Source organism: Dermacentor silvarum, chromosome 3 (assembly GCF_013339745.2).
Source record: "Dermacentor silvarum isolate Dsil-2018 chromosome 3, BIME_Dsil_1.4, whole genome shotgun sequence".
In the NCBI taxonomy this organism is placed as follows: domain Eukaryota; kingdom Metazoa; phylum Arthropoda; class Arachnida; order Ixodida; family Ixodidae; genus Dermacentor; species Dermacentor silvarum.
In genome coordinates this window covers 139,161,771-139,180,638 of record NC_051156.1, presented here as the reverse complement: position 1 = coordinate 139,180,638, position 18,868 = coordinate 139,161,771, and the positions used below count along the sequence as shown (strand labels likewise).

Genomic DNA, 18,868 nt, shown 5'->3' with positions numbered 1-18,868 from the left:
GACTGGCGAGGTGCAGCAGAGGCAATGACAGGAGTGGTAGGGGTGGGACGTGGGCGGACGGCAGACTGGATGTCCATGTTGGCAATTTCTTGGCGGACAACAGCTTGAATGAGCGAGATGGTCATGTTGTCGTGCGTATGGGGACAGTGAGAACTTGGAGCCATAGCCTCAAGTTCGCGGCGGATGACCTGTGTCAAGCTTGGCGTGGCAGGCGGATGTGATGCCGGAGGGTCGTTGCAGGAGGAAGTGGCAGCCGTATTGGGAAGTCGGTCGAAGCGTTGTACGATGCGTTTGCTCTTCGCTTGCTCAAAATTCCGGCATTCCTTTATGATGGATTCAACCGTTGAGCAGTTCCTGCAAAGCAGGAGGTTGAACGCATCGTCTGCGATGCCCTTCAAGATGTGTCCAACCCTATCGGCCTCTAGCATGTCCGCGTCCGCTTTACGGCAGAGAGCCAGAACGTCTTGAATATATGCGACGTATGATTCGGTTGGTGTCTGGACACGAGACGCTAGCTCTTGCTTGGCCTCCATTTGACGTCCCACAGGCCTTCCGAAAAGATCGCGTAGCTTTTCCTTGCAGGAGTCCCAGCTTGTAATTTCGGTTTCATGCGTCTCGAACCATACCTTCGTGGTTCCTCCCAAGTAAAAGATCAGGTTGGCCAGCAAATGTGTGGCATTCCACTTGTTGTGCTTACCGACGCGCTCATACGACGTCAGCCAGTCTTCGACGTCGACCTTGCCAGTGCCAGTGAAGATTCCCGGGTGACGTAGCTGGGTTAGTACCACTTCCGCCGGTGTCTGAGCGGCGGAGGCAGCGTCAGCGTCGGAGGCAGCGTCAGTAGCCATAACAGCGGAACCGATGTGACGCCCGCTGCGAAGATCCAGGGCCGGCTTGTGGCGAGATTACCCCGCACTTCCACCAAAATGTTACGGGGAGAAAATATATGTATTTACAATATATACAGAGGGTTGTAGCTCTGTGGCCAGGGTGACACCATCTACCGAGCTCCGAGACACTTCAGCCTCTTCTTCCCCAACCAACGTCATTTTGTCCACAGCGGTACAAACTCGTACGTGACAATATTATGCAGACACAGCACATAATGTTTTCGTCAGCATTGTCGATGCATGCATGCAAAGCACCATAGTTGTTATTCGATAAGGAAGAGGAGTAAGTGCTGATGCAGTCTTTTCTTCAGACTGAATTTCCGCTGCTTTTATAGACTAGAATCTGCAGTGCTCCTAGATGGCAGCTGTCTTTTGCCTGGGACTGCGGGAACTGGCGGAAACAACAAAAAGGCAATCGCGATAACACAGCCTGTCTTTGTCCCATGGTTGCCGCCAGTGTCAGCTTGCCACCGCTTTGTCTTGCCCAGTCATCAATATGGCAGCCCGCCGCCATATAGCTTCCTAAAAAAACTACTAGAGGGAACTCTGGCTGCCAGTGTCTATGTGACCTTGCAAGCGGGGTGGTTCGTCCTGCGCAGGAATGATGGTTAATACAATAATGGTTAATAATGATGGTAATAATTTCGTCCTCATGGCTTCTGAGAGATTCACGACTTTCCAAATTGATGATGTTCAACGAACTACTACGTTATAAACGTCATAATGTGCCACGATTATGCATATGCGCAGAGTCTTATTGAGTTCAGCGCTTAGAAAAAAATAGGACTGCTTTGAATTGGACTAATCAAGTCAGATAAAGCGTAGTAAGCAAAGCCACACGAGAGTCTCAAGCCACTAGCATGAAGATGAGACAAATCGATCTACTTAACATCATTCCCATGGTAACCGCAGGATCGCAGCGTCAGGGTTCCCTCCAGTAATTTTAGTGGGAAACTCTATGTCCCAGCGTGCGCTGCGTGAGCAGCTGTCAAGTGGCATCGACAATACGTGCGCTAGCTCTAAGCAGGTGTGAGATAATAACAGATTCTGATCTATAATCTACTGCGGTCACCTGACATCACTACGCCTGAAAAAATAAACGCCACTTGGAAGTAGTGCTGTAGTTGTTGTACCTCTTTCTTTGCTTATGTTCAATTTTTTCCCCTTTTTTATTGCGATAAAGACTTGCCCTTCAGGCATAATTCCTGAAGTGTATATGTGTATTATATGTGTGCTGTGAGGCCTGTGCTCTGCGTGAATTGAAGCATTGTTCTGTGCAATCTCTTATCGAGTAACCAGTGGTCATAGGTGGTTGTGACACTGTAGCGGAGGCCGGCTTGCAGTAGGAGGCGCGACATGTCTGGGCATGTCCATAATAGATGGTACGCATCTGTCTCCATCACTGGGACGGAGCAGTATGGACACGTAGCACCCAGTGGTAAATGCGACAAGTTCCACGTTGAGAGCACAGTCAGCTCAGTTCGCAATGCGCGTTTGCTAGTTTAGCCAATGAGTGTGACCAGGATATCTTGTGGTAGATAAACAGAAAGGAATTCCATGCAATTGAATCGAAGCCGTAGCGTTTTCTTTTCGCACACTCGCTGCAGGCGCAGTCCCCGCCACAGCCGGGCCTCGGCGTCTGCTGAAACAGCGCGAGGACGATGCGCGTTGTGGTGGTTCGATGGCGGAGGTGCCCGGCAGCCCTGGTGGCGGGGCTGCTCCAGCTGCTGCTGGTGCTCTCGTCGGCAGTGGCTGGGGCGATGGCGCAGTGGTTCCACCGGGCGTGTCCCTCCCGGCAGCTCATCGGGCCCTCGTGCCAGTGCTCGGACAAGACCAAGGGCCTCGACGTCATCTGCGAGCGAGTCGAGCGTGCGGACCGGCTGAGGGCGTCGCTGGCCGCCGTCGCGGACGCGCAACATCCCGTTCTGTATTTGAAAATTAGGGAAGTCGGGTGAGCATCGGCCGTTCATCCCGCACGTCTCCACAGATTGGGTGGTGTTTTGGCTTCTTAAACCGAGGTGCATTAGGAAACCTCAGATTGCAAGAACAGCTTGGTTTTGTTGGTACACACAACGTCGGAACAATAGTGAACGTTGTGCGCTTGTGCGGCTTGCCTTCTCTGTCCCTGTCTCAAGTTTGCGCTTATGCTCCGACAAGCCTAGGAATATTTCTTGTCGCGCTAGGTTGCTGTAAAATGTAGCTATGAGAATTTACATACATACATACATACATACATACATACATACATACATACATACATACATACATACACACACACATACATACATACATACATACATACATACATACATACATACATACATACATACATACATACATACATACATACATACATACATACATACATACATACATACATACATACATACCACTCTGCATATGACAAATCAGGTATGCGAAAGCCCACAAGGTGCAAAAATGTTGATCAACGGGAAAATTTTCATTCATCCGACTTGTAGCATGAAGCTAAAAAGAAAACCTCTACGGGTTTGTGAGGAAGAAAGCTTTGCATATCAAGAAAAAGAAATTCCTGTCCGGGATTTCAAACCGGCACCAACGCCTTTCCCGGGCGTTTGATATACCATCTGAGCTAACCAGGAGATCGCAGAGACACCACCGACTAATAGACGACTTGAAGTACATAAGATACTGATTATGGCAAATAAATTCTGCGCAAGGGCCGCAAGGTAGAGGCAAGTCAACCGACCACCACCACCACCACCACCATCATCATGAAATAGAAAATAAAAATTCGTCCCTGTCCGGGACTTTCCTCCACATTTCGGGCTTCTGTAGAAAATATTTGCCACATTCAATATCCCAGTGCTTCGGTTTTTCGAATTATTCGCCCTCTATCTGTGATCTGCTATCCTCATGATTAGCTCAGATGGTAGAGCGAGAACCCCAGAATGGCGTTAGCCCCTGGTTCGAATCCCGAACAAGGACGACATTTTTTTCGACTGCGAAGACTTTATGAGAAACCTGTATGGTTTTGCTTTGTGTCTTCGTACTATAAGTCGGGTGGATGGCAATTTCCCCTATCACTTCTCAGTATGTGTATGCAAATTTGCGCTGCTCTTCCAATAGCTAGTAAGCCTTTCGACGCATTTTTGAGCAACGTAAGCTTCGTGCAATAGAAGTGATGCAGGCAGGAGAAATTGAGCTTGCACCATATTCTATGACTAACATATCTTTGACTCTAAAGTGGTTATCTAAGAAGAAAATTAAAACAAAATATATCGCATATCTGTACAATCTCTTCGTAGGCGTACATAAAAAAAGAATGTCATAAGCAGAATGTGAAAGCCTGCTGCGCTCAGTGGCGTGTGAGTGACGTTCAAACGTATTTTGCTTTTTGCTATTTATTAGCTGCAACAATATGGAAAGTTTGGCTACTCAAGAGCCCGCTCTCCAAAAATCGTGCCCAAGACCAAGCAAAAGAACACTAAAAGGGAGAACATAAAAAAAGAGACATGAGCGGAAACTGTTTTTCGACCCAAATCAATGTGCATAATATGGTGACTTTTCAAAACTTTCAATTGAATATGCGCAGTTTACTGCTGCTGTGACGATTTCTACACGGTTGCACGACACGTTTTGTGTTCCCCTATTCCACTGACTTTATTGCCATTCAATTCTTTCCAACTTCAGGCTAGAGCGGTTCCCGCCTGGTTTGCTAGATGGCCTGGAGATATCGCATCTGCTTGTTCATCACAGCAACGTGTCCGAGATTCATCTGGACGCCTTCCGCGGTGTGGGTGACCGTCTCGAGTCGTTGGACCTTTCCCAGAATGCATTAGAAGAGGTCAGTGAACTCGATATATACTTTCAGTGTTGAAGTGTGTGCGTCTGTTGACCGGGAGGTGCAAACAATAGAAAACGTATTGAACCTTTGTTATCATTTTGGTCCCCTAATTATCAGGTTTCATAAATAAATCCCGCAGTAAAAGAACCACCAATGGTCGTGTTCTAATTCTGTGGGAGATCCCTGATAAAAATTACCAATTTTGTGGGAGACACCTGATAAAAATAACAAACTGGCCTCGAATATTGAAAAACGTTTCGCGGTGTTCTCATGACCGCCGTGTTCGAGGTGATATGTTCTATATGAAAATTTGTTGTACCAGTCTACTAACCTGAAAGGCACACAGTCAGTTGCTAATAGACACTTCCTTCACAGTCTCTTCCTAGAATTCATGCATTTTCCACAAGTCTGCCATAGGGCTGGGTCGTGGTACAGGAGGTATTTCTGTGTCTACTTTGCATACTTTTGGACGCTTTTCTATATTTCCACTGTACACAGGCGAGAAAGGATCGCGCTCGCATTTTGACCATGCTCAGGCTTTGTCATTCTATAGTATATGTAAAACAAAGAACAAAAACAAGCACGTTTCACTAACGCACTAGGTAAACACATTAGGATGGTGACTCCTGTTGTGCTGTTTATTTCTTTCTTGGTTTATCGCTTTCTGTTTTGTGATATGGGGGCAGGGGAGGGGGGAATCCGCTTGTTCTTTATTCAACTCTGTTTTTGCTTTAGTTTCGCGTATTCCGTAGTAGAGTACGTTCACTCAATGCAGTGTTCACTATGCAGTGGTCTCGCGGGATTATTTCATTTTGGAGTCATTGTATGTATGCACCTCGTATATACTGCATTATTTGTATGAGAACTCTCTGTAATAAAGTAAAATATTAGGCATTTAGTGCCCACCACAGCTGCGGCTGCCACAACCCGCGTTTTTCATACATTGGAGAACAGCACTGCGAATGCTTTCGAGACACACAATGAAAACGCGAATATCAACGTGAAATCGCGGTTCGTGCTCATATTGTGTGTCTCGAAAACCTTTGCAACGCTATTTCCCGATAATGCTATTCCAACGAGACCCAATGCAAGCCTTAATTCTTCATAAAGCAGTCATTCACAATGCATGCTTGAATGATAAACATCACAGACAACAACAGGTCAACAGAGACACACTGAACAAACGAGCTATCACGAATGGCCGTTACTTATTTATTACACCGTCAGGGCCAAAAACAATGTAAAGGGGAGTGCTTCCAGCAAAATATATCAACATAATTGCTTTAATTCACATAATGAGGAACCGAAGTTTCCCAGCATACAATTCTAGCTAGTGCTTCACACCATTCCAACGAAGTTTTTATAAAAATGCATGATATATCGTCGTCTGCATCACCAGCCTATCTTTATGTCTACTGCAGGGCGAAGGCCTCTCCCACTGATATCCAATTATCCCAGTATTGCGCAAGCTAATTCCAATTTGTGCCGGCGAGTTTCCTAATTTCATCACACCACCTAATTTTCTAGTGTCCTTTGAAACCCATTCTGTAACTCTATTGGACTACCGGCTATCTGTCCAGCGCATTACATGTCTTGTCCAGCTCCATTTTTCCCTCTTAATATCAACTGGAATGTCAGTTACCCCGTTTGCTCTCGGATTCACACCACTCTCTTCCTGTCTCTTCAGAGTTGCACCAAAAATGTTTCGTTCCATCGCCAGTTGCACACTCCTTAACATGTTCTCATGCTTCTTGTTAACCTCAAAATTTCTCCACAGTATGTTAGTACCGGTAGAATGTATTGATTGTACACTTTTCAATGATAGCGGTAAGCTCCAGGCCATGATTTGGTAATGCCAAACATATGCACTGCAACCCATTTTTATTCTGCTGTAAATTTTGTTCTCGTGATCAGGATCCCCTTTGGGTAATCGACTTAGATAAACGTACTCCTGCACATATTCTAAAGGCTGACTGCCGATTACGAATTCTTGTTTTCTTGCCAGGCTATCGAGTTACCTTTACCGCCTGCATATTAATCCTCAACATTACCCGCCGTGGTTGCTGAGTGGCTATGGTGTTGGGCTGCTGAGCACGAGGTCGCGGGATCGAATCCTGGCCACGGCGGCCGCATTTCGATGGGGGCGAAATGCGAAAACACCCGTGTACTTAAGATTTAGGTGCACGTTAAAGAACCCTAGGTGGTCCAAATTTCCGGAGTCTCCCACTACGCCGTGCCTCATAATCAGAACTGGTTTTGGCACGTAAAACTCCATAGTTTAATTTTTTAATTTTTAATCGTCAACATTACTCTTAGACTTTCTCGGTTAACCCCTGAATCATTTGTGGCGATTCGTACCCAGCACTGCTAAACAAACATTTCACTCTAAACAAACATCTCTGTCACTTACAAACCGAAAGATGTTGAGTTATTCGCCGTTGTTCCTCGCTGGTATATAGATGAGTGGAATTCGTTACAAATGTAAAGTATAAATGCACCTCATTACACAATATTAGCTAAAGGGGCTCGTAATTGTTTATTGACATTGGTAACTACAACCGCTTCAGGAAGGTGACTCAACTGAGTGGATCAGCGAGGCGGAAATGATGGGGAAAAACGTTTAACGCGAACTTTTGTGACGATACAGTGGCGTGAGCTCCAGGTTTGTTTTCATGGAAGAAATACTCGCCGTTATGTTATATCCACGGATATTGAAATCAACTGAATTTATCCTGAACAAATTCTAATGAACTAATTAGTTTATGATGAGGAGAATCTCATGCAGCGCTTGCCTACTTTAAGTTCGCACGTACTAGTATGTTATAAAGATACTAGTACTAGTGTACTAGTAGTACTAGAGTACTAGTAGATACTAGATCCTACTACTAGATACCAGTACTAGTGTGAACTAAAGCCTGGGTAGGAACCAAGGCTTTAGGGATAAAGCATTGCATAAATATTGATGAATAAAACGTAGGTTAGCCCATGTTGAGACTGAGCCGAAGCAAACGATGACCGAAAGCGAAGGAACGAAAAGAGAAAAAAAAACCGAAAAGCAAATCAAATTCAAGATACCCGCCCTCCTTGTTAAAACGGCTTATTCCCGGTGTGCTGACGCTCGCTGCTCCCTTCTATTGAATAACTTAAGTTTTCATCTTTCGACTGCGCGCTCCTCCCGCTAATCCTTTGTAAGGGGCGCTTTGTAAAAAATCTGTCTATAAACGTGAAGCGCTACAATAAATCACCAGCTAAACCTATTGTCATAGTAAATTACTTGTTCGCCCTGCTTCTTTGGGGCTTATGCATTCCTGTTTCGTTTATTTATTTTTTATTCCTGCTGTCGCAAGTAAAAGCGCTTTTCGTTTATTCATTTTCTCTTTTTTTTACGGGGGTAAAGCGTATATTTACTGTTATCGGCAAGGTTACAGCAACCATAAGCAGCCGTAACGGAAGCAATGCTCTAGACGCTCTAGAGGTCACTTAGTCGCTGTCGTCGTTGTCCGACCGACAGCACAAGTTCCTCTGCTGTCTCGTGACACAACCCTACGGAGTGAGAGCGCTGGCCCGGTGCGTGTCGTGACAAAAGACACGTGGCCATGACGTACCGCTTAAAAGGCACCTGCAACAATATTTTGGGCCGCGTATATAGCGTAGATATAGAGACGCCTCCGCGCAAAACTTGACGTTTGAAATATGAGCGGAAGCGTCAAGAAAAGCTCACAAGTACAGTCGTTTTTTTTCAGTATGAAACTGAAAAAAAACAAGAACATTGTCACTGCCACTCGCCGGTGACCTAATGCCTATTGCGCGGTTCTTCGGCATGCGCTCCGGGGTAAGCCCGCAACACAAGTACACTTGTTATTAATAGCGCTTCGAAATGCGCAATCTGGATTTGTAGGTCAATCCATTGGTCGATGGTGCAGGACAAAGCCAGTACGCACCACGTAGCACGGCCAGACTGAGCGCGAGCGCGTACTCCCGCCTAGTCCTGGCCGATTGCGCGTAGCTGATTCTGCTGCACGTGGACTCGTAGATTGCAACGGCGCATTCATGTTACCTCGGAGTTCATGCTGCTGCTTAGCGTATACATCGCTGACACCGCGGACTGCCGCGACGAGCCCTCTCGCCATTCAGACGCTCGGACAACCGCGTGCTCTGATTGGTCTGTGCGGTTCTCTATGCGTGACCACGTGAGTGAGCCCGAGCGCACGGCGCCCGCGGTACAGTGTACCCGCGGTGCGCTGAAAAATCTCCGTGGTGGCGCGCTGAGACTTACCTCATAGCGACACCACCAAGTTACCATCTGTAACTTGGTTACCACCTGTTACCACCTGTAACCTGGACAAGGTGGTGTCGTAGCGACACCACCTTGTCCGTTATCTTCAGCGCGAAATCAGTGAATAGAGGGCGGAAGAACTTTGTCAGCATGATATCAAACAGTTTATCGTGATTATCAGGCACTGAACACATCAATAGTTCACGCTCTCGCATCACTTGAGCAGCATTCACGGCAGTCTCCCTCAGCGGCTGCTTAAAATTTCTTCGCTTAGCGAGCACTACTTCAACCTACTTGTGCAAAGAGTTCAGCACAACTACGAGTTCGTCTGACAGATACAGCAGACCGCTTCTGTCTTGAAGCCTAATCACAGAATATGACACTAGAATTGCGGCTAGACGTCCTCAATGCGGCACCGACATTGTCAGCACAGCCGCAGTCCTTCAATACCCTCCAACAGCTCACCGCGTCAATCGAAGGCAGAAGACAAGCTTTTTTTTTTTCCCAGCCGTGGACTGCTGCAGAAAGGTGATCTCTCAGCAAACCAGCAAACTGTCGGTAGGCGAGGCAAATAAATATTGTCTTGATTTGAGACTAATGGCTAATGGAGACGCGCACACACAATTTTTCCCGCCTTTAGCTATACACGGCGGCTAGCGAAGTATTCTGGGGTAGCAGCGCCCTTAGCGGGCGACCGACGAGGAGGTCAGGCAAGAAGGTTGAATGGCGCTCCCGGAGTGATTGCGCGGGCACAGAAAGTATATAGGAAGCTGTGAATGGGCTTATAGTGGCGACAAGTAAGTATCGAGGACCAGAGAAGGTTCTCCTTCATAAAGAAAAGGAAATGATGAATAGTCGGCGATCTCGTGCCTAGATGAGTTGTAGACAAGAGTAACATAAGGCATAGTCTTAGTTCCAGTTTCGGTGGTCGGTGGAAGCGTACATTGACACATATCGGCCAGAGTTTGGTTCAGGTACTCTGTGAATTCATTAGTCGCTGGGTAGTGAACGGTTGTGAGCTTGCGATGGTTCGAGCATGAACGAATTATGTCCTGGATGGCGCGGTACAAGAAGAACCGGCCTTCGCCGCTAAGTAAGCGCTGTCCTTGTAAAAATATGCGAACAAAGCTTTTTGGTGATCTGTTTTGTCGGTATTTACAACTTTTTGGACGTTCTGTTGTATCGTGGGAGCGCTACATGAGTTCAGCGGCAGAATTTTGGTAATGACGTTTTTTTTTTCAGCCAACCGTCCGAGCAGTGGATTCTGATAGTATCTGCTGTTTCTAATCTAAATATGGGAGTTTACGCGCCAAAACCGCGAACTGATTATCAGGCACGCCGCATATATAGTGGGGGAGTCCGGAATAACTTGGACCCCCAAGGGTTCTTTAACGTGCACCCAAATCTAAGTACACGGGTGCTTTCGCATTTCGCCCCCGACGGAAATGCGGCCGCCGTGGCCGGGATTCGATCCCGCGACCTCGTGCCTAACACCATAGCCACTAAGCAGCCACGGCGATGTCTGCTGTTTCGCTTTAGGTGGCATGCATTTGCCATTTTCTTGTAACGTGCCTGCCTCTTTTATGATAACTTCAATATTACATCATTGAAATTAATTTGAATAAAATCATGAATAATGTGAATAAAACTAAAACTTTATTCATGTCCTGATACCTACGGTCGTGTTATGACAGAGCAAATCATCTAGCTGAACTTTTGCTCTCGAGTGACCGCCTATCGGAGGTCACTCCTAATCTAAGCTAACCTAACCTAACCTTGCCTAACCTAACCTGTGAATTAGCAATTCAAAATTCCATCCTTATACTTCCACTAGTCAACATGGACCTTCGAGTGATTCTCAGAGCATCCTTAAGAAATTTCTGTGCTCGTATATCTTAAAGTTGTTTTGAAAATGTGGTAACAACTCGAATACGCTGACCTCGTCCGGCAAACGCAACCTCGACGCTAGCTTACAACTTACCCTTCTCATGCATGCATTGGTTGGGGCACCAGCTGCGGCAGCCCATAGGACATTGAAAGGCACTGCCTAATACGTTTCGCCTAATACATGCGCAATTACAGCATAAAATGGCTCTTTCGAGTCCTTCTGCCCATCGCCTTGAGCCTACTGCCAAAGCTTTTAATGTTTCCGCAGTCTCCTTCTGAGAGAGACGCTGTCTTTAACGAAAGCTGGATATTCTTGCCTGGCTGATGACCTGGCGTGCTCCTTCATATGTTCGTACATCTGAAGATATCTTGTACCCAATCATTAGACAAACACGCAAACAGCCTTCTTCTCAGTTGGTCATCGAAATGAAGCAGTCGTCGTTCATTTTGCTCTTGCTTTTCTGCAGCACTAGCTGCGCGATCCGCGACCCCCTACTCGCTGTCTCGACAGTATAGCACATGAAGCTAGTTCCTTGTCATTCCCTTCCTTCGTATCAGACCTCGGTATATCGGGCCAGTCGCTTAAGAACACATAGCAGGGAGGACATCCACCTTGGTCATCAATGGGGACCTTTGGCGATAGGCTGCTGTTTTTATGTATACTTATAGTATAGCCGAAGGCGTAATCATTTTGTCCTGTGCGATACCTATTTGTAGCGCAATATATTTCCCCGAGACGCGCACAGAGCATTCATCAAGCAGCTCCGGGCTGTTGCGGAAAGTGGTGGAAAGTGCAGGCAGCCAACGTGTGCCTCGCAGCTGCAGTTCAAAGGCGCACTCTCATGTCGTTTCTTCCTCTGTCCATTCACGGTAAGAGGCTATCATCGATCTTGGCTCTCATATTGCGGCGTTGAATGGGACACCTAAAGCTTCTACTTGGTGCGCGTGTCGAGTAGGCTTGAAGTAGCTGGTGGGTCGTTTGGAAGCGCAACATCGGAGAGCTGGCTGCCTTTGTCTGAGCTGTCGCAACCGAAAGGCCTGGAAAACTTTGCCATTCAAATCTATGTTAAGTGCCGCGCTTACGAATGGCTGCCCCTCCCGAGCCATAAAAATAAAAAGGCGAAGAAAGTTTCTTGTGTGGGCTACATTTTGTGGCGGGTTTGAACAATTCCACGACGCAAGTTCATTCACAGTGCTTTTCATGATCACAACGGGGAGTGATCAGGGCCGTCTATGTTTTTTTGTTTGTTTTATTTTGAACAGCGGGGCTGTTTAAGACGGCCGTAAGTCCGCGATGCGTCGGAAAAAAATTGTGGGCCAATTGCGATATAGCCTTGCGATAGCCAATCGATAGCCAATCAATAGCAAGTCCATAATCTATCAATAATTAATAAATTCCGGAAAATGCTGGGGATGACTTTGTAGTGCTTAGCCTAGCCCAAATAGAGGTCAAAACCTTGCGATAGCCAACCGATAGCTAATCGATAATCGACCAATAATCAATAAATTCCGGAAAATGCTGGGGATGTCTTGGTAGTGCTTAGCCTAGCCCAAAAACCAGATGTAGCTAGGTGCCCATCAGCTCTGCTGTCTCTTTAGCATTGCGCCTCCGATGCAAGCTACGCAATTTTTGTTTGTTTTATTGTTTACCCAACGCGGTATTCACGAGAGCACCTAATTTAATTATGCGGAAGGCATGCGATGTTCGACAAAGAGTGTGTAACGGTGAGAAGCGGAATGCTGTAACAAATGAAACTGTCACGCAGCAAATATTGTGCTCTTCAGCCTATGAAAGTTTGTGGAACAAGATCTGAATCACGAAAAAAAAAAAAAACGGGGAAAAACCGAAAAAAAAAAAAGCTCGTAGCTGGCAGGGAAGACAAATAATGCCTAGAAATACGTACAATCGTTACCTGTAAAAAACGAAAACTCTTTTTCAATTGGGGATTCAACAGTGCGAAAAACACAGGAACGAGGAACACACGTGAAAGGGCGCCCGCCAACTTCCAATTTAAGTTTGTTCACGAAAACCCTTGCTCTATCTGCCAAGAACCATCACGTAATTTACGATACAACGAAGCGCGTGCGTGAAATAAACAACCATAAAGGCGTATTACCTAACACACGTGCGCAGAGTGTTTTCAAGAAGCTACTATAAATGCTCCAATGCGATATTCCTGGTGTAAGAAACCGGAAGGCTGCTTACTTCTTGCGCCCACTTAAGCGCCGGCAATTTCGTCAGTATGATTGACTGATACGTAACTTACGAGGAATATCAAGAATATCGACAAACAAGACGAAGGGTGTTCTTGTTTTGACTGATACTTCGCATTGCATGATCATCCTGCTCAGTCGTAGAAAGATACGGGTCCTTCAGATAAAAACAAAAATAATATTATCGGGTTTTACGTGTTAAAGCACGTTTTGCATACGAGGCACGCCGTAGATTGGAACTGCGGTAAATTTTTCACCACTATGGGATCTGTAACATGCACCCAATGCACGGCACATGGACATTTCTGCATTTCGCTCCCATGAAATGAGGCCGCTGCGGAAGGGATTTGATCCCGCGACCTCGTGCTCATATAGCAGCGCGACGCCAGAGCCCCTAAGCCACCACGGCGGGTAGTCTTTCACATGGAGCGTTCTCCCCCTTTTGAAGTATTTATAACTAAAATCACACCTGAACCAAACAGAACTTTATATTTAATCGAGGGAGTTAACGGTAGAACATCTAAACTCTTAAATGTGTGGCTTCTTCTTTTGTTGCACCGGTTTTTTTTTTTTTATTTTTTTTATGTTAACCCTTTGGTATCTCTCCTTTTTGGGTGCACTGCGTTCGGCTAAATGTCACAGATACTAAAATAGTTTGTATTCGTAATTTATTGGATAATAATCGCCACTGCTGCAACATACAGAAATGCATAGCCTACTTAAACTGCACACGCAGGTTATGAAATTCTAAAACAACAGCCCTAATGTACGCACTGTCTATTCATCAAAGACTGTCAGGCCTTGAGTATCGTCAGATACATACTTGGCCCATGAACTAACGCTGCTTGTGCGTCTCGCCCAACTGAGGCACCTTTAACCTTACTGAGGGACACAACACTGAATGAGATAGTGTGTTTCCTTGCCTATGGTGGTATTTTCTGTGTATGCTGTGTGTCTGTGACGTGCCACTTGGCTTATCATCACTCCTTTCATTATACTAATCTACAGTAGCATGCCAGGCATAGTGTATGCTATCCAGGATTCATTAAAGGACTCTCTTTCTCTGTCTTTTTGGTGCGCCTGTGTGGCCCAATAAAAGCAATAAATGCAAGCACCCGAAGAGATGGATATGTCTTTGCACATTTCTGAGTTTCTTAGATTCAACGAAGTTCTGTCGCCTCTTTCGCATTTTTGCTCACATCTTTTCTTTTGCGCGTTGAGCCCGTTCATCCGCTTTGTGTTATCAGTTCACCAGAGGCTAAGAAGCTTACGTATCTTTGACGCCAAACGTTCCCGTTTTTTAGTGACAAGAGCATCGAGTGACACTCGTGTTTCTTGCGCAAAAGTTCCGGTTCACATCCTGAGACCACCGGGGACAAAATTCAACATAAGTCAGAAAGAAATAGAAAAACAATAGTACAGTACAAAATTCACGGGTTTCGTTATAGATATGCTATCAGAGCATAAGTTTAGTTACAAGTTGAGATACTGAAGTGTCTGGAATAATCAGAATTAATTAGAAATCATTGATTACCACACACCAAAGCACAGAATAGTGGACTTTAAAGACCCGCCACGTGAACACGACTTAGGCGAAATTCCTGGGAACCCGGAAGTAGAAAGCGAAAGTAATGAGGTCACTAATGACGTCACACACAAGAAGGTGGCATGATATTTCACCGGCTAATTGATGAAAAACAGTTGTGTGGCATAGATTTGTCGGTTGTCTAATATTTTGTCGATTGTCTATATATTGTTTACTGTATTTTTTTTCCTTTTTGAGTTTTTGAAATGCGTACAATTGTTTTATTTTTCTAGAGATGCTCTGTGAAACCTGTGGGCATTGACCCCACCTTCAGCCTTTTCACACTGAAGTGAACCTTGTGCTCTCCTATAGAGACAATTGAGGAATAAGTGAAAAAAAAATTAGGCGACCTTAATGCTCTTAATGAAACTTTGCCAAAGGACGCATTTCCCCTATAGCCATTAACATTGTTAAGAGAATACGCACCCCCAAGGACCACCCGAGTCGTATCGTATGGTTCCCCGCCCACGTCAACACGGGTGACCAGGCACCCCCGAACCTTAACGAGGTAGCCCACCGCAGAGCGCGAGAGCTGACGGACCGCACCCGGCCGGCCTCTCGGGAAGACCCCCGAACCGAACGAGACAGACTGACCACATACAACGCCATTACAAAGAAGTACCAACAAGCCAGAAGAGCATTCCCACCACCACACAAAGACCTAAACAGGGCAGAAGCAGTGGCCCTACGTCAACTACAAACAAAAACCTTCCCGAACCCGTTTCACCTCAAACGGATATTCCCCGAAGTACACAAAGAAGACGCATGCAAGATATGCAAACAGGAAACAGCTACACTCAAACACATGATATGGGAATGTAACGCCCAACACAAAAACGAATTAAACTCCGAGACCCTATCGCTGAGGTGGGCCGCAGATCTGCGCAGCTCCGACCTCGGCGACCAACTCTGGGCTGTCCAGCAGGCCCGCGAAGCGGCGCTGAGACAAGATCTCGACGTCCTATCGAGGGAGACCTGAGCCAGGGTTACCCGGGTCGTCAAAACCGCAGGACAATTCAATAAAGTAATTACCATCCATCCATTAATGCTCCCTTGAGGTGTCTTTAATGGCGCTATCTCCTAGGCCTTAGGTTAACGCACGTCTTTCTCTTACCAAACCCAGAGGAGCAACTGACGACGTGTCCTAATGCGCCGGCGGAGCACGCGTTAGGACACGAACAATGAATGGCTCAGCGCCCTTAAGCAACGGCTCATACCCCCGTAAACGCGGCCTCCCCATTACGACGACAGAAGAGAGGTGAAATTCTACGCTGGAATGATGAGCGGCAACGGAGCCAGCTGTAGAAGAAGACGACGACAACGAATACGTGAGCAGTGGCACGAGCGCGTTCGTGCGGTTGGGCCGGCCGACGGGCGCAACTAACGAGCCAGCTGTGGAAGGAGACGACGAGCTCGAGCCATTGCTGATGATGATAGTTAATCATCATAATGGTGAGAAAGACTTGACGGTTAATGGGCCCTTTTCTTAAATAAACGTATGCTCCTATATCATATCTGCGCTATACAACTCTTAACTTGAACCATTACCTCCTTTTAGATGGGTTTTTATTATTCTCACGCTTTCGGAGACCCCTCGACTTCATGCTTCCTGAGGCGGACTTCCGGTGCGCTTATTGAGTAACATAATGTCACTAGGTGCTAGCACAACAAAAAAAGAAAAAAGAAAGAAACGTCCAAAAGGGAAGACATTTGTGGGGACTCTAGCACAGGAGTAGTGAACTCCTGAAAACTCAGGTGACTGACTTTACTAAATGGCGACGGAACGTATAGAGCGCGGAAGAAAGTCTTCAGTTACACTACCACCTTTTAGTGCTTACTATTTGGAGCGGCTTAAGAAAAGAACAGAGAAAAAGAAAACAAAACGTTGGTTGTTTTTTTTTTTAGTACTGAGCTCCAACCTGTTGAAATTAATATATTACCGTACGGGAAATGGGTAGCGTTCTTTTGCTTACCTCGGCGCTGAGCCGTGCTCCTTCAATGTCTGCAGAAGTAGCGTCTAGTTTATCTCTGAGCGCGGTTTGAGCCGTCTCCTCAATGGCATATTGTTTTTAACATGAAATAGACCACATGAACCAACGTGTTACTCTGAGTTTAGAGTCCCAGCCACCTTCTTAAGTCTTGTGATGAGCTTTAGAGCTGAGTCAATCGGTTGAGAAATGCTGGGTACCCACTCGTTGTGATGCTGGCGTCAAGGAGGACTAATTTTAGGGTGTCAGTGACTCCGTATGATATAAGAAGGTGAGTTACGAAGTGAGCCACCTACAAAAATAAGTTTGAAAGTAAGGATGATGCTAAGTCTCGCGATGAACGTCAGATTCCTTTGACGTAAATTCGAGATGCGTTAACACGAGACGGGAACACTTGTCTAGTCTCAAAGGTCGCCCTAGCGCATTTGGCGATGCATTGTGAAGAACATGCGTGGTCTACACCTTGTCTCACCGCCATTTTGTTTAGGCATAGAAATCAAACCGCGAGACTCACTGGATTGATAAACTAAAAGAAAAAAAAAAACGTTGGTTTTTTTTTGGTACTGAGCTCCAACCTGTTGAAATAAATATATTACCGTACGGGAAAGGGTAGCGTTCTTTTGCATTTACCTCTATAGTTTCTTTACGATCTATTATTGTTTTTAGGGAGAGAAATAGAGGGCAATGTAGGGACTAATTGAGAGAGAGATAGTAGACAGCCACTAAGCTGGGTCTCTCGTGTCAAATATTCTCGCTCTATAGCTTGACGTGGTCTACACCTGTCTCGCGTTCCGCGGGCGTGCGAACGTGTAGGGCTTCTTTTCTTTGACAAAGAAATAGCTCTCGGGTCTTGGTACAACGTAGACGCTGGGCGACCGTATTTCTAGGAAATGCCAACTTTTTGTTTGCTCGGAACCACTGAACTGCGTGGAACCACTGAATTCAGTCATGCTTTTCATGACACACTCATGACCAAGGACGCAAATATTTTATTATTTTCTCACCGAATTCTCGACCAAGAATTCGCGAGTTACCTTGTCACGCAAAATCATTTTTATTGTTACGTTTTTGCAAGTTTGCGCGCATCTTCTTCCGTGCTGCGTGTATTTTCGTTTCACCGCTTCCCAGAAGCCAAATTCAATGTGTATGGCGTTCCAGACCGCGCGAGATAACTTCGTACCAGAAATACGGACCTAATTTTCGACAGATACTGCACGTTCGCGCTGAAGCATGCTGGAAACCATGGGCTCGTCCAAGCAAAGAAGTCTTTTGTTCTCCGTGAATGAAAGTAATAGAAGTCGGTTCGGCGAGTGGATCTTATAGCGCACACACACCCTCACAATCAGATAATGATTAATGATAAAACCGAAACAAGTGAGGAGGTCCTTGAGGCTTTTTTCCCACCCGTCGTCATCCCAGTGCTTGTCTGGAAGAAAACTAGATGCAAGATACCAAGCTATGAACAGTGCAGGCTACCAGTAATAAGTTTAGGATTGTGGTAGAAAGCTGATAAGAAGACAAAACGAGAAACGGTCATCGTTCGCGTTAGATAAGACGGGCCGAAACATGTTAGAAGGGCAGCCAATAACAAGCGTGTGCCAGACGTCGAGGCGCAAGTTACGAGGGAAAGAAAGCATGCGAGGTATTAAGCGAGGCAATATCCCCTCGACTCCAGTGCGGTCTCCTTTGGCCTCATTAGTCGCTGCTATCCAACTTGCTTTTCTGGTGCATTTATTTTTTCGCTAAGGCTTAGAGAGAGGCACTGGGCATGGCAAGCACGGTATTGGCAATCATTCCTACAGTTTCTTCTTCTTACAGCTACGTCTGGCGCGTGTGGGAATGGTGTTAGTTGCTTCGACTCAAGCCGCCAAATGTGACTTCTACGATTGTTCGTGCGTAAAACTTGGTGCGGGGTATTTGCTAGACGGTTCTTCGTACAAGTGCAGTCATGAGAGACATAGAAAAGCAATATTGAAGAAACTAGAGGGAGCCTTATACACGGAGTTACGAAGACTACTTTACGTTATGCTAGACTGTTTTATGTGTTAGACGAAGAATAGAGGAGCTAACAGTGCTTCATTAGAGCAGTAGTGTACATAAAGTTCTCGAAGGCAGCGAACAGGCGCAATGTCGTAGGCTAAAGAGTCAGACCGAATGATGATTTTGAGGTCACCATGCTGGTTCGAACAAGAGTAATTGCAG

The 18,868-nt window shown here is 46.0% G+C and overlaps 1 protein-coding gene across 1 annotated transcript in view; it reads left to right on the top strand.

Moving 5' to 3' along the window:
• Positions 1–18,868, top strand: part of LOC119445826 (chondroadherin-like protein) — a 128,684-nt gene that overhangs the window by 88,627 nt on the left and 21,189 nt on the right. The window contains exons 3-4 of the mRNA XM_037710119.2: positions 2,498–2,841; positions 4,563–4,716. Coding sequence (XP_037566047.1) covers positions 2,552–2,841; positions 4,563–4,716 — 444 coding nt within the window. The 5' untranslated portion in view covers positions 2,498–2,551. The remainder of the gene's footprint in view (positions 1–2,497; positions 2,842–4,562; positions 4,717–18,868) is intronic.